At 29.1% G+C, this 26,378-nt stretch overlaps 1 protein-coding gene and 1 long non-coding RNA gene across 4 annotated transcripts in view; one reads left to right on the forward strand and one right to left on the reverse strand.

Annotated features, from left to right (window-relative positions):
- LOC141525210 (uncharacterized) lies at positions 1-26,267 on the reverse strand. 2 transcript variants are annotated; one of them, XM_074239611.1, is made up of 5 exons: positions 25,447-26,267; positions 22,147-22,242; positions 14,717-15,453; positions 13,669-13,945; positions 1-789 (listed from the first exon to the last, which is right to left on the reverse strand). In XM_074239611.1, the coding sequence occupies exons 1-5, from the start codon at positions 25,706-25,708 to the stop codon at positions 518-520; spliced, it is 1,644 nt and encodes a 547-aa protein (XP_074095712.1). In that variant the 5' UTR covers positions 25,709-26,267; the 3' UTR covers positions 1-517. The 2 variants fall into 2 exon arrangements, with proteins under 2 accessions (XP_074095712.1, XP_074095704.1); XM_074239603.1 differs by having other exon boundaries at positions 22,147-22,245.
- LOC141525588 (uncharacterized) overlaps positions 1-26,378 on the forward strand; it is a 64,936-nt gene that overhangs the window by 10,663 nt on the left and 27,895 nt on the right. The gene's annotated exons all lie outside the window — the stretch shown is intronic.

Below are 26,378 nucleotides of genomic sequence, written 5' to 3' on the forward strand. Positions count from 1 at the left end.
TTTATAAACAATAAATATTTTATTTTAGTGAATAAAAATTTTTTCTAGAATTAATAAAAAAATTAAAATAATCGAATTTACATAAACTCGATAAAAAAAAATCACAATAACAAAAAAGTAACTAAACATCTTATCATTAATTCATGAATTTTCGTTTTTATATTTAAAATGAATTAACAATTTATTGATAACAAAAAATAATTCTAAAAATCCTGACTTATTATATTGTTAATTATTAAATTTAATTAGATAAAAGAAAGTTCAGAGTATACAATTAATCTTTGGTTATCGAAGTAAGCATCAAATTTTACACTAGTTCTATAATTTATGAAGATCACTTGTGTCGATAGAATTTTATTCTGACAACACATTTTACATTTTATATTTATTATTTATTATTTAATTGCAATGATTTATGATACAGTGATAATTATCTAGATAATTAAATCAATATTATCATAATTATTATTAGTATTATTATTATTATCATTTTTATCATTAATAATTAATAAAGAATCTACTGAGTCATTGATGAATTTGCTGCAACGATATTATTCTGAGTGATATTGACAATGGACACTCGATGTGAAGCCGTTGGTAAATTTGCGGTCCCTAATTCAGCGTGTTGCGTTTCCCGATGCCTTCTGAGATCGACTTTACGCTGAAACGCCCGATTGCAGAGCTCACAAGCGAATGGTTTGTAGCCTGTATGCTTCCTAGAGTGAGTTATTAGATTGCTGCTTTGAGAAAATGCTTTCCCGCATACCTGACACTTGTGGGGTTTTTCTCCTGTAATTAAATTAAAAATAACTATTAGAGATTCAAAAAAATACAGGATTTATTTTTGAGTATGAAACTTAGTTTCAATTATAAATTTAAATATTCAACCGCCGCGAGACTCGTCAGTAGAACAATCGATTTTGGTTCAGACATTAATAAACTATTAACTTCCAATATTCAATTTTTAAACTAAATTTCTAAAACAAGTTTTACCGATATTATTCTTTGTTTATAAAGCGAGCGTTTAAATATTTACATTAAAATAAATAAATTGTTATTTTAATTGATTAATGTTTTTATGTTTACAATAACACTAATGGCGACTGAAATATTTTTGTACGACTTTTAAATAAATTAATACTTTAATTTTCAATAATGATGTAAAATTTTGACAGAGTAAGCGTGGATTAAATACAGAAAGATGATTTTTCATTTGTTTAATCGTGCAATAAAATATATTGTGACAAATAATTTTAAAAAAGTTTGGAAAATCAGCTAAAATAGGACGATAATGTTTTAGTTTAAAAATAATTTTTGATATTTATTTTTAAAGAAATGAAAGAGATTTTATTTTTGAAAAGATTAAAAATTTATTTAACTTAATCTAGAAGTTTATTATTAATTTTTAGCTCTTTTTAAAGGAATTATTTTCGTGAATTTAATTTCAAAGAATCAACATTAAAATATCATTTGATGTTCAAAATACTTATAAGGAAATTTTGAATTGCTTTAATTATATAAAGATCATTTATTCCCAAAAAGTGATCCTAGAAATTTAAAAGTTAGATGAAAAATAAATACTTTTTTGACAAATTTTAAAGAATTTCTTTGTCTTAAATTAAGTAAAAAAATATTTGGTTTGAAAAATTTTTCTTTTAGTTAAAAATAATTTTTGACATTTATTTTTGAAGAAATGAAATATATTTTATTTTTATAAAGATCATAAATTAATTTAACTTAATGTAAAAGTTTATTATTAATTTTTAAAGGAATCGTTTTCGCGAGTTGAGTTTCAAGAATCAACGTTAAAAAATCATTTGATAAATTCAAAATTTTAGTTAATAAATCATGATGAAAAAAGTGTAGTGTATCAATCAAAGTGATTTGAAAATATCAGTATCGAATATCGAGATTTCCGAGATGTCAATTGGAGAAAGTTCTCGCTTGGGAATAGTTATAGAGGGTTATATAGAGTAAGATGGCTGGCACTTGCGTTGAATCCCAGTTCAAGTAACACGCTAAGATATATATTTTTTTAGAACACATCTATAAATATAAACTAGAGTAGAAGAAGATGATGAAGAAAGAGAAGAAGAATAAAAAAACAGTATAAAGATAAAGATAAAATAAAAAGAAGTTGGTAAAAGCACAAGGGGTTGGTAGTATCGGGGATGCGGGGCACGCCCGGTCAAGATTTCCTCCCAAGCGAGAATCACAGCCAGCCCTGCAATGAGTTTACTTTCTCTCTTATTCCCATTCCAATTTTCCAGGATACGGGGTTGTTTCTCTCAGCCCAGTAACACTCGGTGGGTGAAATTCGTGGGCGAAAGTGCAGCCAGCAGTGGCATTGAGTGAGATAGTACACTGATACAGGAGATACAGAGAGAGAGAGAGAGAGAGAGAGAGAGAGAGAGATGTACAATACGATAAAAAGAGAATGAAAAGGAGAGAAGAGGGTAGGTTGAAAAGGGTAGAACGTTCGCCGGTCGTTTCTCTCATCTCGGCCACGAGAGCTCTGATTGGTGGCCGGGGGCGGCTCTAACCCCCCGTTACCATAGCGACAACGAATGTACCTGGGGCGAGTTCACGAAAAGAGATAGACAATGAAAGCACAAGTTTATTATCCTGGTGATGAACAAAGAGAAAATTCAAATGAAAAGGAGGAAAAACTCAAAGCTTTGGAGTTAATGGACTTTTTCCAACTATTTTTCGTTTTCATCTTCTTTTACTATTTTACTTTATTCATTTTAATTTTAGTTTTTTGGCAAACGTTCGATTCCCTAACGCGTAACAGCGCCATCCATAGGCATGTAATAGAAAAAAAATCCGCAGCAGAACGCGCCGCCATAAACAACTAGTTAATCGAACCTACAATCTCGCCGATGCAAGCCCACCTACTATTACCAATTGATTTTATCGGTGCGTTTTATTTTCTATCACGTTTATTTCAACAGCCTGTAATAGTTTTACAAGTACACGAGCAATACAAAAAATATCGTCACTGAATAAAAATTATATCTGGAGGATTTTGAGGTAGAAAATTGCGCACGCGCAACTCCTTATTTGTAAACAATTATATTTTACAAGTCATCAGAAAATGAGAAGTATTTTGAAGTAAAATAAGACAAAAGGAAGAAGTAGGAAAGTAAAAAAAAAGAATAGACGTAAAGGTAAGCCAAGACAAGTGAAAGGAGAACGAAGACTCCTAGGAATTTACGAGCTCGTAAAAATCAAGAACCGTCCGAAGCTCGCACCGAGGTTACCTCTATCTTCTCTTTATCTCTGCAAGAAACTTATACTGCACACACTACTTTCTTTATTTTCTACCTTTTCTTCTTTATTCTCTCTAGCTTTAGTTCGTGATTCATCGTCTCGTCGAGAGCATATATTTACATGTACACAACATTTATTCTCATAAAAATAAGTTTATGGCATTTTTATATTTTTCTTAATAATTTTTTCGGTAATTATTAAATATGAATGAATATTTTGCACGGTATGATGATTAGATAACGAATTTTTATTTTATAATGCGAAAATAAGATAAACAATTATTGTTACTGTTGAAAAAAAATTTTTTTCATACACTGATAGAAAAACAATCTTGATTCAAGAAACTTTTTTTCTTCAAAATTTGAACTCTTGAAACTAGATATAGATGTATTTCTTTCAAGAATTTTTGTCTCTTGGTTCAAAATAGGCGATAACATTGATTCAAGATGTTACCGACTTGTGTTAAGAATGGCTTTTTTTTTGTCATTAATTTACTTATTTCCAAGAAATAATTTTTTTTCGGTATAACAATTAAAGACTATTTAGTTTTTGAAATATACTTTGATGAATTGTTTTAAGTTTTTTAAACGATAATGTTATTTTGGTTGAAAAACTAAATGTATCGATTGAAGATAATATAGCTCTTAAGCCAAGAAAATCTAAATCAAGACAAGAAATTCTTAAAGCAAAATAATCATTTGTCTTCCAAAATAAATTCTTAGATCAAGAAAATATCTCTTGAGTCAATATAAATTTTCTATCAGTGTAGTAATAGATGTTTGCATTCACTTATTTTCACATTTTAATACGGTCATTTGTTTTTCTCTACAATTTTATACAAAATATTTTGTTAATTATATTTTTTTATGCATAAAGTTAGTGGATAAAGCTTTTTGGGCACTCGTGTGGCAGCACACACGTTTTGCTCGTTGTGCCAATACACAATTAATTAGTTAAATGTATTGTCAACAGATTGTGTTATTTATTTTTATAAAATAATTTTTTTATCAATTTTTTTTAAGAAAAACGTTAAAAAAAAATTTTTTATCAATTTTTTTTAATAAAAACGTTGAAGAAAATTTTTTTTTAAGAAAAACGTTAAAAAAATTTTTTTTCATATTTTTTGTTCAACGGGAAAAAAGTTTTAAAATAATTTTTAAGTTTGGTAAATAATTAATGGAGGTTCAATCGTGCCAAAAGAAAAATCTTTGAAAAAGACGATGTACGATTTTAAAATTTTAAATTGAAGTAAATTTTTTTTTTTATTCTAATTCTTGCATCAGATAAATCATTTTGAGAATATAATATTTGAGAACCACGGAGACTTAAGACGCCATTACATGCCCGGAGCAGCGACCGCTATTGCCGCCCCTAAAACTATATTAAACTCCGAGAAATCTTAGGGATCGTCTACTCAAGCGTCCTCTTCCCTCTTTCACCCTTTGTATGTCCTCAGAGTCTTTGCTTTTAGTGTTCGAAAAGTTTTATTACTTTTCAAGTGGCAAAACTCCTTAAACTTTTTCCATTATTTTATCCTGTGTCTCAGTAATAACTTTTTAAAAGATATAATTGTAGAATAAAAACTGAGAAATTGTTCAATAATAAGAATTAATTGTTAGAGAGGGTGAATAAAGTAGAGTTTATTTTGAAAAGTTTCTGACAGCTGAGATGAATATCTTAGATAATTTTAGATTAAACCGCCGACGTGATTTCAAGGGAAATTAATTTCAAGATTATTAACCCGTATTCTCGTAAACCAATTGCTGGTACTTTGTTATACCCGAGTAGAGTTGAGGATCTTTGCTCCATCATCAATTTTCAACACATCAACCGAGGGCTGTATCATTTATTATTACGACGTAATTTTTAATTCAATTATAGTATCCGGTTCATCGCGTTTTAATTATCAGTTATTATTAAACCTAGCAACCTTGCAGTTACACAGTGACTGGCGTAACTTGTGAAATATAACAAATTTTAATTTTGCTTTATTAAATAATAACTATTGTTAAATTGCACAGTACTTTCTTAAATATTGACGTTATTAAAAATATAAGCTCATCCCGATGTTACACTCATCAAGAGCTTTCTTTTGAGTACCCACATGCATTTTGATATATTTTTCATATATTCATATATATAAATATATAAAATATATGAAAAATTGATGTGTGTACTCAAATGAAAGGTCTCGATGAATATAACATCGGGATGAGCTTATATCTTTAATAATGTCAATATTTCACAAGATAAAAGGTTATTTCTTAATTATGTATCTACATTGAAAAAAAAAAAAAAATTAACTTGAATCAAAAAAAAATTCTTGAACCAAGAAAATAATTTTGAAGAGCTTCATTGTCTTGAATCAGGACAAAAAATTCTTGAATTAAATAAAATTTACTCAAACCAAGAAAAATTTCTTAGTTTAAGAATTTTTTGCTCAAATCAAAAAGATAAAACCTGGCCACAAAATTTTGCTTATTTTCTTAATAATGAAGATTATTTTTTTTCAGATTGCTTTCTGACGTTAAAAAGTAACGTCAAAAAGTAATCTCAAATAAAAAATAGTTTTTTATAATTCAGACAGTAATTAAAAAGATAAAAATGAGATAGAATGTCTGACGAGATAAATAATCACTGTGAGATTATAAAAAAACAACTTTAGAGTCCCAAGTGTATCCAATCGGATTGAATGATATCCGACCTGGTAATCCCGGCTGGAAGCTTTCTATACTCTAGTGTAAAGAGAAAAGATGAAGGAAAATCCAAGCTGTCCTCGATATGAAATATGAGATGTGGTTTTCTCCAAGATTCACTAGCGTTTTTTTTTTCTCTGTATGCTTTTTTTTCTTCTACTAACGCCTGCTGAGCAAGGAGTTAGGTTCTCCTTTCCAGTTTCATTCGGTTTACAGCATACCAAATAAAAGCTCCACGTTGCGTCCTCTACAGTCCTCTACTCTGTCTTGATAATCTTCTATCTCAAGCTCTACGCCTTCGTTTCATCCTGATATCCGCGAAACAGAGCTCGAAGTAGAGCCAGAGCTATAAAGCTTTACTTCTCTGTCAGACTTCTCTGGCTCGCGCATTCGACCTCACCTCTCGCGGGGATTTGGATTGGAGGGCAGACACCAAGCCCCGAGAGCCGAGAGCAGAGAGTAGGAACGTGGTCGATGGAGACGAGAGGAAATCAATGCCTTTGCCAGGCTCCTCCGCCGACGCAGACCCGGCACCCAGTATCCGGCCCCACCTCGAAGGACCTGTACTACTTGCTTTCTCAGATCTATACTACTTTTTATACTAGTCAACTAATGCCGGATTTTCTTTTTTTTTTTAACTTTACTTTTTACATTCTTTACCCTTTTATCCATACATTTTTTACCAACTATTTTATTCTGCTGATTTCTTTTTACTAAATTCAATCGTTGAATTTATGCTCTAATAATCCTCAATAAAAAAAATTTTTTTTTCTGTTAAAAAATAGTTATAAAAATTGAAGTTACTGTTGAAAATGTTTTGAAATCTCGATTTAATCAATGCATGTTTAATTTCTTTATTTAACTCAATTTAACTCCATTCGGTGGTAAATGCAACTAAAATCTTACCATCGCATTATTGTAAGAGTTACATTTATATAGATATAAAAAACTACAATCCAGGAATAGTTGACGCTACTATAAAATTCTTTCCGTGTAGAATATAAAATTAAACTTTAAAATTCATCAAATTTTATGTTTGTAAATGTTCATTCATAAAGAAGAAATTTCGGTCAATTTTTACGCAACAGAGTCAATATAATTACTAAATTCTGAGTTCACAAATGGTGCGAGTTTTTATTTTTACACTCCGTCGCTCTTATTGAAGTTGGAATCTTGAAAATATAATAACCGCCAATTTTTTTATGTTGTAAGAAAATTTTTTTATCAATAAGCGTATTTTTAAGTGAAAAACATTTTTTTTGCGGAAAAATATATTTAATTTTTTTAGATCAAAATTAAGACCTTTTTATATTTGAAGCAATTTTATTTCATCTCTAAACACAATAAAAAAATGTTTACTCTAGCCAGAATGCGTTTTAAATTATTTTGGAGTTAAAAATTTAAGGCTTTGAAAAAGAGTTTCTATTTTCCTTAATTTATAAAAAAAAAAATGAATGCTAAAGACCTTTGGATTGTAGATTAATTAAATTAAATGTAAAAAACATATTTGAATATTAAAAATATGATTTTACTGTATGCTCGTGAAATGAATGAAATTAAACGGAACATAAAACAGAAAGTAAAAATAAAAATGAACATGAAAACAATCAGATGACAGAACATATAATGCTAATATGGTATACGAATTAATTAAAAACATGAATGTGTAAATGTGTTGATATAAATCGATGACAAATAATCCCGAGGGTGTCAGCATTGCATAGCATACCAGGAACCAGAAAATTGATCGAAAGCAACGTCGAACTTTGCAATGCTACTAGTTACACAAAAGCTACTACAGTACAGAGAGTGGTACAGAGTAGTTAGAGTAGTTATTTCCGAACAGAAGGGGGTACATGGGTAGTCCGTGAGATAAAGTGTTACCACGGGACTGGGACAGAGAACGAGAACAAAGAGTGGGTGTACATACAATCCATGTACATACAACAACACCCTCTCTGCGTGGTGTAAGCTATAACACGAGTGTTCAGCGTAAAACTACGAGGTAAACCCATGCCAGAATTTTTTTCAATTAACAACTCCAAATCTGGATTTCTAATCCTAATCCATTGTTTTATTTTATTCAAACTTAATAGACTGGTTACTAAACCAAATAGTTAACTAAACAGTTAATTGTTAACAGCTGAGAGTTTTAGAACACAATTGTATAATTCTGAATTCAGGCGCCGAGAAATAAAGGAAACAAGGAACAAGGAACCTCGTTGGAAAACAAGACGGAATAAGGAAAGCTATAGAAACGTGATACCAGAAACTTAAGTCGGTTAGCTCCTTAGTGCTCTCTGGTATACCGCAGGGAGACGGGTAGTAATCCTCTTCCTACCATTTGTGGTGAATTGATGGCTATTAAATTATTACGCCGTCGATCACATTTGGAATCGTGACAAATCCGATCTATTAGTTCCTAAGTAGGTGCCTTCACTGTCTTCCTACCTTCATTCACGTCTAATGTTTCACTTAATTATTTGTCTCATACTTGTAATGCTATGATATTGTATTTATTATACATAATATATTTCGTACTTAAGTCATCGGTTAATTATTATAAAATAGTTAAAAAATTAGCACACAAAGAAAAAATTTTAATTGGAATCACGAAAATCATTTTGAAGAATTTTATTGTCTTGATTTAAATAGAACATTTTTTTTTAGTTTAAATAAATGTTAATTTCACAGAAAAAACATTTCTTGACTGGAGAACAAAATTCTTGGCTCAAAAAAATTTTCGGGTGCCTTGACGTGTTAATCAATCAAAGTATTAATGAAAATTTCATTTTATCGAGATATTTAATTTTTTGGAGCAAGAGAGAAATTTTCTCAAGACAAGAAAATTTACTTCTATCAAGAACTAAATTTTTTGGAGCAAGAGGCTGAATTTTCTCCAAACAAAAAGATTTTCTTGACTTAAATAAATTTTTTTGGATCAAGATACGTATTTTTTAAAGCAATAGAATTAATTTTGTTGGAATAAGTGAAATTTTTTGTCAAAAAAAATTTTTTTTCGCTTAAGAAAATAATTAGGAAGAAAAATATTTTCTCGGCTCAAGTGAACCTTTTTTTCTGTTAATTCAAGAATTTTTTGTCTTGATTTAAATAATTGCACGATTAAAAAACAATTGAACCAAGTAACATTAATAAACTTTTCTACTTAATTTAAAACTGTAAAATTGAAAAAAAAATTATATTCTTTTAATTGGAATTTTTTTTTCTGAGTAAAGTTAATTTTTTTATCAGCGCAGTACTTGTTTACAAGAATTTTATCTTCATAATTACGCATTTATTACTACTGTGGTAAAACATTCAAACTTTGACGATTTAAAGTTACGGCAACAAAGAAAAGTTTCAAGTTAGAGGGAATTGATGGTACAGAAAACAGCAGCCTAACACCGTCTTTATCGTAATTATTGTACAATCTTTTAAAATTTTTTATTTCAATAAAAATTCGTACATTTATTATTTTCCGCGAATCAAAGAAGAAACATGTTGTTTTATAAAATAAATGAGATTTTAAAGTGATTATGCAAACTATTATAAACTGAGATATAATCAGAAAGTTTTGAACAGCTTAGAAGTGAAATTGTGGTGTTGGTGAGTCAATGATACAGTGCATGAATAGAGTGAAGATGGTCCCCGAAGCCGATGTAGTTAGACGTAAACCTCTAATAGTATAGGCAAGGGGCAAAAGCAACTCACTCTTACAAGTTATAGCACAGTGCTTAACCATTTGTGTTTACACGTGGATTATTTGTCGAATATTTTCAGCGAAATAAAAAATTATTTAAATTTGAAGTAAAAAATTGATAAAAAAAATTTTACGCTGTTCAAAAAAAAAAATAAAAATAATTTCATTAAAAAAATATAAAGGATATTAATTAACTTGTGTGAAGTAGAAGCAAAATAGCAGAGTAAGAGTGTGAAATATGTTCACTTCGGTCTACTCAATTCTACTCTACTGACGATCGAGCAGGTTGTATTTATTGTGAAAACACAGGGGTCGATTTTGTTAAAGTATACTTCACGTTTGACAACTTGAAGGGTGACAATATAGTAAACTTTAAATTTACATGAGTATCAGTTTGTAATCCTCTTTCATCTTATAACACTTGATAATGAAAATTCAAATTATTATTTTTAGCCAGTTTGTAAATGCTATTCATTATTATTTTTTTTTTTTTTTTTTTTTTTGAAAAAGAACGGAAATTATTTTTTGGAAATAAGAATTAGGAAATTGGTTGGTATCTAAAATAATATTAAGCAAAGTGATTGGTAAGTTGTGTTTATTTGAGACCACGACAGTAGGGCCAGAGATTACATTCGCGTGTTTACTTATCGGGGGTTAGGGCTTCTGTGAAATGGAAGTTGATGCACGCACTTGTTGTTTTGTCACCAGTTGGTCTAATTGTACTCCATGTCTTTCGGTCTTTTAACACACATGGATAAATATCATCCCATTTTCACAAGTTAAACATCTGATAAGTTAATGTTTACACAACTTTTTATTCTTTTCAAGTATTATCATTATTATTGTTATTTTGCAATTTTTAGTAGATAATACAATTTCTGTATTAAATACTTTAGTGTGAAAATATCCTGTCTAATTAAAAACCGTTTTAAAGCTGTGAAATTCCAAAATATATTTTGATATTTTGCACATTAAAAATTTAAAACATTAAATACAATTTTTTTCTCTTAAAAGTTTTCAAGAATTAGATCAAATTTTTCTCAATTTTATTTGGTTCAGGAAATTGTTCGATTTCTTAAAAAAAAAAAAGAAATTTTTAAAATGATTTTCTTACTCCGAAATTTTCTCTCTTTAATTAAGTTATTCTTTATCAGTGAAACTGTGACTGATAATCATTGAGAACATTTAAGAACTACTGGATTATTAGAAACGCTAACATAATAAAATTTAATTAAATACCATTTCATTTTTTTTTTACACTATCAGTATTTAAAATTTCCGCACATCATTTATATACTCAGAAGACTATAAATTTTGTGCCTTGCAAATACTCAGCCCTAATTTATTTCTTTTTATGTCATCAACCGTATCATAAAAAAAAATAGTTTTATTATTTATCGTGATCAAGCAGTTGATAAAAAAATTTCATAGAGAGCAATGAAAAAACACAGTGAAGGATTTCAGCCACAAAAAGTACCCGAAAATGCGATGAAAACTAATTGCCGCGAAATACCAGCGGCTGAACAATATTTGCCGAGCACTCATTCCATTAGCGTTATTCCGTCAGGTTTATTTATTCACCCGATAGATAAAAATACACTTACACATCCAAATATATAGCTTTATAATATTAAATAATATCTAATTAAAATAAATTTTATCTATCTATCTGTGCACGAATCTACGATGCATCTTTGTCTATTTAATTTACTCATGGACTTATGGATTTGCCTTGTGCGTCGTAGGCAGTCAGTGTCACCAATGAACAATACCTACAGTCTAGCAAGCTAATAATGATTTTACGTAACGCCACACGCCGTTCTGGTCCCTTGGGAATCTTATGATGCCGCACCCTCGTTGCACATGGCCCAAACACACCACCACTGGCTAGAGAGAAGGATGCGTTAACGCTAGTTAGACGAACAGAGAGATATGCAACTCGATGTGTATGTAAAAGTGTATAAAGAGGCATACTGCTCAGTTTGATTATCATTAGAGCTCCAAGTCGCTCGGGACAATAATTCGACCTCGACACACGCATCACGTACTACACGCTCAGCTATCACGCCACGTTATCACTACACTCCCATACCTTAAGTCAGATTTTACGCACTTGTTATTACAATAACTAAAAATAATATCAATAAAATTGATTTTCCATTAAAAAAAAAATGAACATGATTTTTTGGATGACTCCTGATGCCTTGGATGTGCGAATAGCTAAGCTCCCTTGGGTAGTTGATAGTTAATACTCATCCAATTGGCCATCGAGTTTTGCTTTGTCCAGTTTTTTCCACTTAACTAAAGCGTCGAAGGGTCATAACAAAAAGTACTCCCAAGCAGCCAAGAGCAGCTAAGGAAAGGGCTGGTTCAGCCTTCTCAAAAGAGGCAACCAAGGATAAGGACTAAGACTATATATCTACAGCGGAGAGGACAAGGTGATAATTTGATAAGACATCGGGAGTGTTACCATGGTGACACAAAACTCCGAGACTCGAGGATACACCGGGAAAGAAAGATTCACCCTCATCCACGCCTCTAAACTTTTTTTTTTCTCATCTTCCTTCCTCTCTATTCTCAACCGTTCCTCGGTCACCATCATCTATATAATACTAGCAGGCTTGTACACCTACTCACCCCCTCTTATTCACCTTCCTACATTTTTACTTCCCGCTTCGGCAATGACACCAAAGTGTCAAGTGTTACCACTTATTCTCATCCGCATTTATCGATACCAAACAACTCACTTCTTATCAAAGTTTCTCTACATTTTAATGTTGCGTTATTATTATTATTTTTTTTATAACTATTGACGTTTTTAAAGATATAAGCTCATCCCGATGTTACACTCATCAAGAGCTTTCATTTGAGTACCCACATCAATTTTTCATATATTTATATATATTATATATATAAATATATGAAAAATATGTGAAAATGCATGTGGGTACTTAAATGAAAGGTTTTGATGAGTGTAACATCAGGATGATCTTATATCTTTAAAAATGTCAATAGTTCACGAGATACAAAGTCATTTCTTAATTATCTAGTCAAGAATTTTCCAACAATACAAAATTTAACCATAAAAATCAATTTTATCATATAAATACACTGGCCACAAAATTTTGCTCATTCTCTTAATTATATAGATTATTATTTATAGAATTTTACTTGCAATTTAATCTTCAAAAATTTAAAAATCATTTATTTATTTTATTTATTTACTTAACTATATGCCAAGACAAAATCCGAATGGCAATGTTACACATAAGTACCATGACATATTTATAAAATGAATAATTAATTTAAAAATTTTACAAAAATAAAAATCAATAAATAGATTGCACTACGTTACATTTATCTTTTCAAAGGGTTGAAATAAATTCTTTCCATTAATTTTTGAAAGCTATTATCTATTATTCGTTAGCATGATTTATTTATTTATTTAAATAAAATATTTCCAAAAATAATTAATTTAGTAAAATTCTATTCATGGATTGACATTACATAATTTCATCCCCACTGTACCGATATTAAGTGAAAAGAATCATCGGAATTGTAGAGAATCGTGGGAGACACACACGGTTAGTACAAAAGCTGGGAGTATATAACCAATGGGGATGGTTTGATACCTTTTATATATATAGAGTATACTCTATAGTAAAGCTTTGGAAAAGAGCATTACGTTTATTACCACACACCCTTGCGGCACATGTGTAAATGGGAAAACTGAACTGGTATAAAATCCAGATACAAGTTAAAAGAGATGAATCCTCGGCGATATACACTACCATCGTAAAATCGCCAGACAGTCTATCCAGACAGTTATAAATTATTTAGATTGCACAGAACACATCCCCGGTAATTTAGATAAATTTCAACTAAATCCAAAACATTGAGAAACTTATCCTTATACCCACGGCACTGCCGGGTTTTGTATATTATTAATAAATAACCAAACCAGAGTATAGAGTGTAAGTAAAAATTAAATAAACGTACCTGTGTGAATGTAAGTGTGCTTTTTCATGTCACTTTTCTGGTGAAATCGCTTGCCACAAAATTGACAAGGATACGGCCGAGTGTCTGAATGAATAAGCAGATGTGTACTCAGCGTACTTGACCTTTTGAATGACTTTCCACATTGCTTGCATTCAAACACTTTTTCAGCAGAATGCACGGCGCGATGCTGAGTTAAACTTATCTCGTGGCCGAATGTTTTATTACACAATTCACACGCAAACGGACGTTTACCATTGTGCGACCTTCTTGCGTGTACCTTTTAAAATATAAATCATTTCATTTATTACTTTATTTCAAAAGCTAAATCTCAATGTCAAATCAAAAGTCAACTTAGGAATGAGCAATCTGAGAAAACTAATTAAAACGATAATACTTTTCTTTAATCATGATTAGAATAAATGGATAATAATTATATCTTGACCGTTTTTTAAAAAAAATTTTTTTACTTATATTTTCGTTTAAAATTCTCCAATTCAAATATTATATTAAAAAAAAAAAAAAAAATACAAGTAAGGTATCATTATTTATTACTATCCATTTATGTCTAGTGATTTTTCTAATTAATTCCGTAATTTAAAAAATTTTTTTTAATTTTTCAATGAACGTATTTCGGCCATTTTTCTTCAAATTATTTTTGAGCCATAAAAGATACCTTAAATCTATGAAATTTGTGTTAAAATTCACATAATTATCTTAAATTTAATTATTCGTTGCCTTTCTTCAATTTATTTCGTGGATGGGAAAATTAAAAAAAAAATAATTTTTAACTTTTTCGTCAGATAAGTTTCATATATTACAATTCCTATTTTTTAAATAGTCTTTTTGTCAATATTCAAACAAGAAATCTACCTATTCATGTCGGGTATAGCTGAATGGCGCTTTTTTTATCATTAGAGAATATCCAATAATTTTGAAATTATTGTTTTTTATTTATTAAATGAAATTTTAATATAAATTAATGATTTAATTTAATTTAATTAATGTTTGCTCATTCCCAATCAATAAAAATGAATAAAAATAAAATTACCTCAAGACCATGAGGCGTACTGAACATTTTATCACATTTAACACAACTGTAAACATCACCAAGCGGATGTGGATGATGAAGACCGTGAGTCGAGTGAGCCGAATGAAGTCCTGGGTGAGCTGGGTGAACCGTTCTCAGAAGGGGATGTAAATGCGGCGGTAAAAGATGATGAGGAATTAGTTGCGGGTGGAGATAAGACAGCGGATGATGTGGATGAGGCGGTAATAATCCGCTTTGGAGATGTAACGGTGGATATAAACCAACTCCAGCGGCTGCAACCGCGGCCACCGTTGTAGGACCAGGTTGATGGCGTGCAACAGTTGTCACTGCTGAAGAAGAATCGTCCGAGGAAGAATTACGTTGGCTGGTCGGAGGATCTGGCCTTAGTAGTGCCGAAACACTGAAACTATCACCAGATTTTCTAGCTGGCCGAATATTTGATGACGGCGATGTAGAGCCGCGAATCAGTGACCGCGACGGTGACGGGGTTGAGTGAGTTGATCGCGAGGAAAAATCTCTTTCACTGGATCCACCCTTTATCTCTGTTTCATCCTCGTCACCCACTTCCTCAACGTCGACATCCACTTCTTCGTCTTCTTCCTCGTCTTCTTCTACGTCGATATCGATCTCCGGGTCCCGCGATGGCCGGGGTGATGATGGATCCAGGGAGTGCGATGGTGACTGACTTCTTGGTGATGGAGATCCTACTAAACGACCCACGCCAAACGATAATCGTGCTGTTGACAAAAAAATTAGTAACTGTTAATCAATCTGCTAGAAAATATTTTTTTTTATAGCTTATAAAATGTCTGAAGAATTTTTAACATAACTTTTGGGGAAGATAGATAAATAATTGTTGGTTTAAATTTCTAAGTCCATTTTTTAATTTTTATTTTTACAAGTAAATTATTTGTAAATTTATATCAGCTGGATTGTCTACAAAATTCTCAATTAATTTTAATGAAATTTTTTTGACTTAATAATGGACGAATATCTTATTTTAGTTTGAGTATGAGTAAAATCGGTCGCCTTTGATATTCAAAAAAATTTGAACTCATTCAATTTTATAAAAATAATTCTTTAGTTGTAAAAAATTGCTCAATTTTGATAAATTTATTTTAAATTTCTCTTTTTGATAATTTTTTTAAATTTATTTCGTGGCTTGAAAATTTTTAATTTTTATTTCCAACTATCTTACATATTTTTTTACAAATTCTATTTTTTTAATATTCATCCAAGAAATCTACCCTCAATCTTGATAACACCGTCTTTTATAACCGATGATTTAATTTGGCATATTTTAATTGTGTAATTAATAAAACTAGACTTGATAAAAAATTATAAGGATTTCATTTTCAAATATATTTCCCTAAAATTTTTAAACAAAAATAACTTGATTAGAATTCGTAAACTGATAAACAAAATATGTCTGATAAGAACAAAAATACTTGAAGTTACTCGAAATTAACCGATTTTACAGAAAGACCCAAACAGATTTATGAAAAAAATTTAAAGAAACATAAATAAAAAAGAGTTAAGTAAATAAAAAAGCATGCTCAGCTGCAATATATTTAATTCCTTGAGAGTACATTTTGTAAAGTAAGATTTAAGTCACGTACTTTGATGGTGGTGTAGGTCTCGCCTCGCGTTTTTAAGAAAAAAGAGTAGAGAAGTTCTTTCTAGAAGAGTGTAAGTGCGTCGGACTAATGAGTTTACTGGTATATATATTATTGTGTATGTGTATTATATACGAAAGAAAAAATGAAATCGTAGAAATTCCAGAAACAGCCTTACCCTTTTAACTTTAGTAGTCAAAAAAATTAAAGGGTCAAGTTGTGCTTGAATGAAAAAGATTAAAAGCAATAAACCACATTGTCGTAGGTATTTATGATTTATTTTGACGGTCATTTATCACAGGTTCATGATGAATAGACGACAGAGGGGTTTCAATAATTATAATCATAATTCATAATCATTGAAAGCAGAATAACGTAAATATAAATAGATAAATAGATAATAGGAGTTATATTATTATTTGGTATTTAAAATGGAATGCGGTGGATCATTGATATTTAATTCATATGATTTGAAAAATAAAACCATTATATCCTTAGGTTTTATATCATATTTATAATCCGTGTGGACTACACGCGAGCACGTGTCTGAGTATATTATATAGAAAGTGGGCACTGTAATCACGTTTAAAACCAACTGGCTGCACACACCCCACCAGTTATAGATAGACATATATATATGTACGCTCTTACGTATAGATATATATATTTAGGGGTGATTTATAAAGGAGAGTATCGAGGGATGTCGAGCAAACTGCTTCTTGATTTCTAATTAAATAAAAATGTCAAAGATTTATAATCATATATCATCTATTTTTCATTTATTCACTTTTCAAATTTCATTTATATAATATCTATTATTTATGCTAAATATTTAATCACTTAGACTTTATTTTTATGTTATGGATTTATGCACAGAAAGAAAGAAAGTCTTGAGTCAAGCATAAATTTTCTTAAATCAAAAAAATTTTAAGGAAGATTGAAAATTTCTTGAATAAAGTTAAATTTTTTTAAGCCAAGAAAATTTCTTCTCGTTCCAAAATAACGTCGGTCTTGCTTACAATTTTCTTGATTCAAGAAATTTTTTTTTTCTGTGTGCAAGTGAAAAAAACAGAAAAATATCTTTTGCTACTATTTCGGATGATATTTTAACGCTAAAAATAATCTATCAAAATTTACAATTGTTACATTGTAATTCGGGTTCAAAAATCAATATTTTCAAATTTACTACACAGGAAAAAAAATTAACTTGAGTCAAGAAAATAATTTTGAAGAACTTAATCGTCTTTATTTAAGTATACAAAGTTTTTAATTGAAAAATTTTTCTTAGATTAAGTAAAATTTACAAGATTAAATAACTTTTCGCTTTGATTAAAGGCAATGAAACTCTTTGAAGTTATTTTCTTAATTCAAAAATTTTTCTCTTGATGCAAGTTAATTTTTTTTCCTATGTATTTATTTACACAAATACACTATAAATTTGAAACAGTAAAAATCACTGAAAAATCAGCAAAAAAATTAATTGAATGGAAATTTAAAACGATAGAAGGCTTTTATTTTATATTTTAGATGTTTTTATGTTCTAAAAATATTTTAGTAGCGCAAAAATATTTAAATTGATAGCAAACTGTATAATTAAAAACAAAATATAAATATTTAAAAATATTATGTGTGATTAAATTTTTTTTCAAGTATTTAAAAAAAAAAATCAAACTTTTGTTATAAAAAAAATTATACTTATATAAAATATTGTTTAAATATTTATATTACTTTTATATCATGATAAAATGAAACTTATGGTCTTTAACAAAAAGTTTACAAATAAAGATAACATTGTGACTTCAATTAAGCATTGAAGATTTTCCAAAATCATTAACTTGTTATTTTAAGATGTTATCAATAAAATACTCCAGAAATGATTAAATTTAAACTGGTCACAAAATTTTGCTTATTCTCTTAATAATATAAATTAATTAATGTGATAAATACAGTAAAAAAAAAAAAAAAAAAGAAAAATTACGAAGCCTTAAAGTCGGAATTTCATTAAAAAATAATATTCATAGTTTCCTTAAAATTGCAAAATACTTTGACAGTAATTAAAACTTACATAATAATTAAACAAAATAATTTTTCTTAGGAATATTTTTTTGTATTCTCAGCAATAATTTAAGTACAGTGGCACATTACAGACATATGAAGAGGATGATAAATAAAAAAAGGAAAAAAAAAAAATGTAATAAGCAAATGCAGAAAGTCCCATATGAGAGAAAAGGGATTGAAAGCAAGTCAACTAAAAGTGCTTACGCAAATGCCGCGTCTGGAATGCAGTAAAAAATTTCTGAGAGTGGCAACCGAATGTGTTGTGTTGAATATAAGTATAATGAACTTGAGAGATATGAAAAAAAAATGCAATAATTTTGTGCTCTGTACAGATGGTGCAAGGAAAATAAGACCAAAAAGTACGATAATAAAAGGAAAAGCAAACTCAAAAAGTGTAACGAATACGTCCGGGTAGATTCGTATTGCTGAGTGTTGTAGCGTTTATTTAATTTATTATTTTACTTGTAATATATCATACATACGTAACATATGTTAAACCATATCAACCATCAGTTCTATAAAATCTTGAGTAACGTTTTTTAAGCAATCTCATTCCCTGATACCACGACGAAGACAAATTTAAAGAAGTGGTTACGGGTAAAGTTTGCTGCAGTTAAAATTAAGTAATAAGATTTTATTTATACAATGACGCAAGATGTAATAATTATTAAGGGTCACACGAGATTTGTTATTAGTTTTATTAAGAGTATCGCTTATACTGGTTACCGTTTATACTAAAATAGTTTTTAATTTTTAATAGTTGAATAAAGTGACACACTGAGAGATTCGAGCGGCTTTTAGTATTTTACTTAGACATATGTAGGTATATATATGAACTAATAAAGACAATATTGATGATTATAGACGGCCTGTGGGATTAATCTAAGGCTAAATTAGGGGAGACAATCAGATCGAGTTAACAGACACAACTTTAATCCAACGCTCGCCGTAAAAAATGATACACCGATATTAATGTCTTGTGTCTTATTTTATATTTCAAATCTTTTATTTTATTAAGTGAAGTATCTTATGGACCGAACTAATCTGCAGTAAAATTCGGAAGATTACGGTAAAAAGCTATAAAAATATCTTGGCTGGTTTTCAGTGAAATTTTATAGCTGAGTTGCAGTGAAATTGATGAAAGTCAGTATTTATTTTAATACTTTTTGGAGTATTAAGTAAAAGCAATTTTCAAAGAATGGGTTTGCTGATATTGGAATTATTTAGGTTCGCGAATTTTAGTTTAATTTTAGAGAAAAATCTAATAAAAATTTTTTCATTTTTTCATTTGTTTTATTAACAAAAATTTGCATTTACTTTTTTATGATTAAATTTGGTATTATTATTAAGGTTTTGACCTGAAGTTGTGCCTTTTCAAGGTTTTATATCATTTTAAGCAATAGTCAATTTTTTATGCTAAGTATTTAGGCTGTATTCGAAAATGCTCTATTTCTAGATACATCATTAAGAAATGACCATTTATCTTGTAAACTATTGACATTTTTAGAGATATAAGCTCATCCCGATGTTACACTCATCAAGACCTTTCATTTGAGTACCCACATCAATTTTTCATATATTTATATATATATATATATATATATATATATATATATATATATATATATATATATATATATATATATATATATATATATATATATATATATATATATATATATATGTATGTATATATGAAAAATATATGAAAATACATATGGGTACTCAAATGAAAGCTCTTGGTGAGTGTAATTTCAGGATGAGCTTATCTCTTCAAAAATGTTAATAGTTAAAAAATTACAGTGCAATTTAACAAAAGTTATTTTTTAATAAAACAAAATTTTTTATGATAAATTGATTTATACTTTTAATTTTCAAATATTTACTTTGTTTCCCGCGAGAAAATTAACAGTCCATAAATGCAATAACATAGATGTCAATTTTAAAAACAACATATTTAACTCCAGTATTTAAAGTATAAAAATAACACAAGTGTCTATGTAAATATTAACAGAATTTTCGTTATTTTTACAAAACTGTTTTTTCAAGCCGTTTATTTTCACCTTCGCAATAATAAATTAAGTTTATTAGTGAACAAAAAAAAAAAAAAAAAAGAAGCCCATTTAATTCGCAATAAATATTCTTTGAAGAAAATTTTCTAATTACAAAAAGAGTGTGCTGTTATTTAAACTCAAAGCAAAAAAAAAAATTAAAAAGGACAATTAAAATTACTTGTGAAGATTTATTATGCCATTTAATGTAATTTCCAATGGTCTGCTCGGAGTATAATTTTTTCCACGTAATGATAATACTTTTTTTATTTTGATGAATACCCTTTGCAAGGCATACATAATCTGTTTCAATTTCGTTGAAATACTTTAATGGTTTAGAAGAGATGAGGGAGTTGAGTAAAGAAGATTGTAAAGTGTAGAGTAAAGTACAGTAGGACTAGCGGTCACGTGCGAGGTACCGCCGCGATGACTCGTATGTGGGTGCGTTTAACATGACAAGACGTTACTAATTCAGAGTATATACTGTATGGAGTAGGTATGTTGCGAGGAGATCCGCTACCGCAGCCGGCGCTCAAGTACAAAGGGGCCGACCAACCGAATCCCTGTGTTGCGCCTCTAATCTGCTCCAATTGGGGTGACGGTCGTATACAGCAAGCGCCTGTACCCAAATAGGCGAACAAGGGTTAGGTAGGGAGATATAGAAGTGCTGCCGATGTAAAGAAGAAAACGCTGCTATTTTTTCATCCGCGGTTAAGAGTATGCATAACGTAATTCAAATAATAGAAGAATAAGAACAAATGGATTATGATGGTGTTGTACCGCAATGAATCAATGAATGAGACTGAGAAAGAACCGACATATGAGATTATATGAGAAGGAAAAGGCTGTGCATGACGCGTGCTACCATTTATCCTCAATCATCAGACCGGTCGTACAACTTACGACGATTGATAAAGAAAACTTGCAGTCATCCGGGACTTACTACAGGAAGTTTAATGCTCGATGTGCTACGTATACATGTGAATAGGAAGAAAGGGGTCGCAGGTCATCTATTATTGACAATTATTCATTTTTCGCTTGCAAGTATTTTTATTAGGAATTTTAAATAATTTTTTTTTTTTTTTTGGTAATTACAATTTATTAATCATATTTTCTTGTCTTAAATAATTACTCAATAAATAATATTTACATTTAGAAAATGTAGTAATTTTGGTAATTATTTACAAGTGGGGTCAACCCCATTTTGGGCCATAACTAGATGAAAAATTAACATTTTTTTATTTTGCTTGTTTTTACGGTGCATTTATGACAAGAAATGTTGTGAAAAAAAAAATAAAGATTTCGATAGCTTTTTTGCTTTCAAAAGTTGGAAAAAATTTTGGTTCATAAAATTTAATATCAAAAATTTTTATGTTAAATATTTCACACTTTTTTGTATTGATTTAACAGCATAAATATTAAATTTACACATAAAAGTGTTTAATATTTAACACAAAAATTTTTGACGCAAAATTTTTTACTGTGTATGTTTTTGGAAAAAATTTTTATTTTATTATTAATTACTTGAAATAACAATAGAGTAACATCAGTTATTTTATGGTTGGATTGGATATACCCTCATCTTCCCATTTATTGACATCTGTTATTTTCGTTCAGGTATTTTGGTACGTGTAACTGTATGCATTAGTTATGCAGGTACTTAATAATTTAATTTTATATATTTTGTAACAAAAAGCATATTTACTTGAATTATTTTTGACGAACGACGGTAGATTCGTGGTTCCTGATAAGGTATTGAAAGGAGCCCATAGCCTTGGGAACATTAGTCTGACGTTACATTCTTCTGTGAACAAAAATTTATTTTTTTTTAACCACATGATTTTTGAATAATTATCAAAATAAATTTTTTCTTAATTTTATTTTATTTACGAAAACAATTTAATTAATATAAGTCTTTGATTAAAAAAATTTTAACTATATTTTGATCAGTAAATTAAAATTAATAAAAAAAAATTTTTTTTGGGGTTTTTTACATTTTATTAACTACGAATTTTGCTGAACTTTCATGAAAATTCTGAGCGAAAAATAAGACGTAGTAGAAAAAGAATTTGCGATCAAACATCTCAAACACGAAGACGAATTTGGTATTCTTCGGTCGTAGATAAGATCAACCCCTCGACAAGGGCATCTTTATTAGAAGAATGAATGAGGGGCTAAACTTTATTTATTAACCTCTTTTTCTTTAATTTAAGCTTCAAAAAATTGTGAATTAATCATATGTCATAAGTCACAACAATAATAATATTAAAATAAAATAAAATAAAATAATAATTTATTTGATAAGTTGAGTAAACAACGAGTGACTAATGAAAAATGTAAATCTCAATAGTAGGTAAAATGTGTTAAGATTATCGTAAAACAAAAAAAAAATAAACGTGTAATCCAGAGCAATAGAAGCGCAGGATAATCCGAGTAGTGATAGGCCGACGAGGTCCCTCTGTCATACTGATTAGAATCAGCCTCGCCGCAAAGCTATCTCGCGTCCGGGATTATCGAGAATAAATCATACATTTTCCCTGATACGTGTATATACCTATTACCTATACTCATATTTTTAAATATACATACCTACACAAGTTTGAACAAAGAATCACATGTTTAGGTAAGATAACACGAGCTGCATGCTGTCGAGTGGATTTTATTTTGTCGGTGAGGAAAAAAACAAACGGTTCTTTTCCTTTCATGTGCAACGACTAATTTTTATTAATAAGTCTGAATTTTTTTTTTATAAAATTCATTTGCTATAAAATTGATATTTATTTATTTTTATTATTTAAACATACAAGTTACAATTATTTTTATAAAAATGTATATATTTGTTTTGTAAATGTAGAAATCACGATGGATTTGTGATTTATAGATTTATGACTTACGCGATAGCAATAAGCTCAACCTCAAACGCATTTACACGTACTTATTCATATAAACACACCTGGAAATATATCCGAATATATCATAAAGATATATCGTTTAGAAAAGAAATCGCTTCTTATTCGTATTCTGGCAAATAGTGTAATTTTTTTTTGTACTCACATTTAAGTAATCGTGATCTGGATAGAGTTTAAGCCGAGTTTTGATCTAGTCAATTACACTATAAATGTCTCAAAAATTGACAATCCTTTAAAAAATGAATCGTGATTGGTTTATGAAATTTTTCTTGGTTAAAAAAAAATTATTACTACTTCTAAAGTAAATTTAAATAATTTTATTTATTAAAATTACTTATACTTGACCCAAAAATTTTTTTTTTTACAAATAGATTTTTTTTTTTAATTTAGATCTTGAAATCAATTAATAAGCATAGTAAATTCAAAAAAATAAATTTCGATTAAATATAAATAGAAATAAAAAATTCTTGAACTAAATAATTATTCTTTTGGTTATAATAAATTTTACTTTATTCGCAAATTGTTCGTCTTGATTACAGATGATTAAATTCTTTAAAATAATTTTTTTGGTTCTATAATTCTTTCTCTTGAACTAAAGTTAATAAATTTTTCAGTACATAAAATTTAAAAAAAAAAATTATTTTGATCAAAAATTCGAATCAAACATTCTAAAATTAAATGTGAAACTCTTTTACATTATTTCTTTATTTACTTGGCGGCATTCGATACAGTTTTTTAAGTGAAAAGAAGTGTCTTTGAATAGATTGATAGTTGATTGGTCAAATATTTTGAAATTGATTTCAAAAAAACTTAAAAAAAATTTTTTTTGGTTTTTATTTTTTGAATATCTTTGAAACCACTCGACTGATTGGCAAAATCTAATCAGCTCAAAGTCTCAAATAAAATTTTCGATCGCTATTCTTCAAAACGTGAAAATCTGATGAAAACTCGAGTTCTCAAAATTGCACCAAAATCTATAACTCCTTACTTTTGAAAATGATTAATTATCAAAGCGGGAAGTTAAAAAATGACAACTTATATGCTAAATAAATATTTATATAATTGAATAAAAAATAAAATAATCAAAAATTAAAATAATCGAATAACAGTTAAGTCTGGAATAATATATGTATAAAGAAAGATTAAAGTAAATGAAATCCAAGATATTATTAGCACATTGATTCAAAAAGTGAGCACTCGATAAGACATATATGAATAAAAGATATACAGCAAATTAAACTGAAATATTAATTGAAATCGAGGAATAATAATCATACAGGAGGGAGATTAATATAGATTAAATAACAAAAGCTAAATAGATCGCGTTTACGTCATTTGGGTATCACTTACGAAGCTTTTAAGCTAGGACGAGCATCAAGCTCAATAAGCTTACCCAGTGTATTAGCATAAAGTCAAAGATACATATCCACATACATCCATACACACATACCACATTATTGTATACGTTATTGGGTTAATTTGTCAGTTGCATTAACGTATAATTAACTTAAGTGTGTCTGTATATAATATCTAAATATAAACAGAGATATATTGCGTGTATTCATTCTTCTCGCTTATTGAGCCGTCTAATCCTCAAGCAATTCACCTGTTGAACCAAGGTGATCACACATCACCTGACACGCAATCATGCACACTTCATTTACTTCTTTCTATACTGTCCAAAATTATCCTTAATTTATGATAACGATAATTAATTGCTCCAAGTTAAATAATCAGTTTTTTGATGACTTTTTTTTTTTTTTTTTTTTTTTTTTATTAAAAATCTTATTCTTTCATAAATTTAATTATAGGTCAATAGTGTAAAGTGTAAAAAAAAATAAAAAATATGTGAAAAAAAAAAAGCGACATCAAATTTTAGGTATCGATGCAGCAAATTACGAACCAGAGGTGAATAGATGCAAGGATAATAGCCAGGTAATGGACATCCTGATAACAGACGGTGCATTCAATCCCTTTATCACGATTAAATGCATGTATCAGTATAAATGTTGTGGTTCAATGTTGGGGAGATAAAATTTATTTTTCTACTTTCAATAATTAAAAAAATTTTTTTTTTATAAAATTTTAAATCTTACCACTTTCATTAATCGCCGAATTTTCTTGTATATTTTCACTATTATTATTTTTATCATCATTAGTATTGTTACTGTTATTGTTATTATTATTCGTCGTATGATTATTATTATTATTTTCTGAAATAGTTTGTTGATTAACAATCGAGAAAGGTTGTTTGGGTTTAACAACCCGAAATGCCGACGCTTCAGCAACTCCGCGTCGCGAAAAATCCAGTGGTCCGACAACAACCGGTGAGTGTTGTTGCTGAACTTCCATCATCATTATAAAAATTGCAACTTATTAATTTGTCCGGGTAATAATAAATAACAATAATATTATCTAGATCTATAACAATAATCTGTAAACACTCAAACACTTATTCTCAATAGAAACTATAAAACAAGTTTAATATATAAATATATATTTATTTATTTATTAGACAAATCCCACAATCACGAAATTTAAAAAAAATAAATAAAATCCACAACTCAAACTGTTCTTACGGTTTGCCGACACAATACTGACAGTATCGTTCATAATAATTGCTACCACACCAAAGATGTCCCTCCCACGGCACTAATTTTACACATACTCACGGTCATAATAAAATAAACAACAATAATCATTTGAATGAAAATTTTAGTGAATTTTTTTTTTTTTTTTTTGCACAGTAAAAATAAGAGCACACCAAAAAACTAAAACAATATTTTTTGATCGGTGGTTTTTTGAAATGACACTTATAGGGAGGAGAGACGTTGATAACGGGTGCGTCTCGAGAGTCGACTGCTGTTAACGGATCTGATAGTGAGGCCTCCAGCCCCCCGTGTTGTTGACGGACAAAAGTCGGTGGGTTGTGTGTAGAGTGAGCAACAAGAAGAGATAGACCAAATAGATTAAAAGAGACCCTTATACCCATGGTTTGCCATGCACATGTGTATGTATGTAGCATACA

The sequence above is a fragment of the Cotesia typhae genome, unplaced genomic scaffold (assembly GCF_013202065.1).
Source record: "Cotesia typhae breed Kobodo isofemale line unplaced genomic scaffold, CoteBio_Ctyphae contig_11, whole genome shotgun sequence".
In the NCBI taxonomy this organism is placed as follows: domain Eukaryota; kingdom Metazoa; phylum Arthropoda; class Insecta; order Hymenoptera; family Braconidae; genus Cotesia; species Cotesia typhae.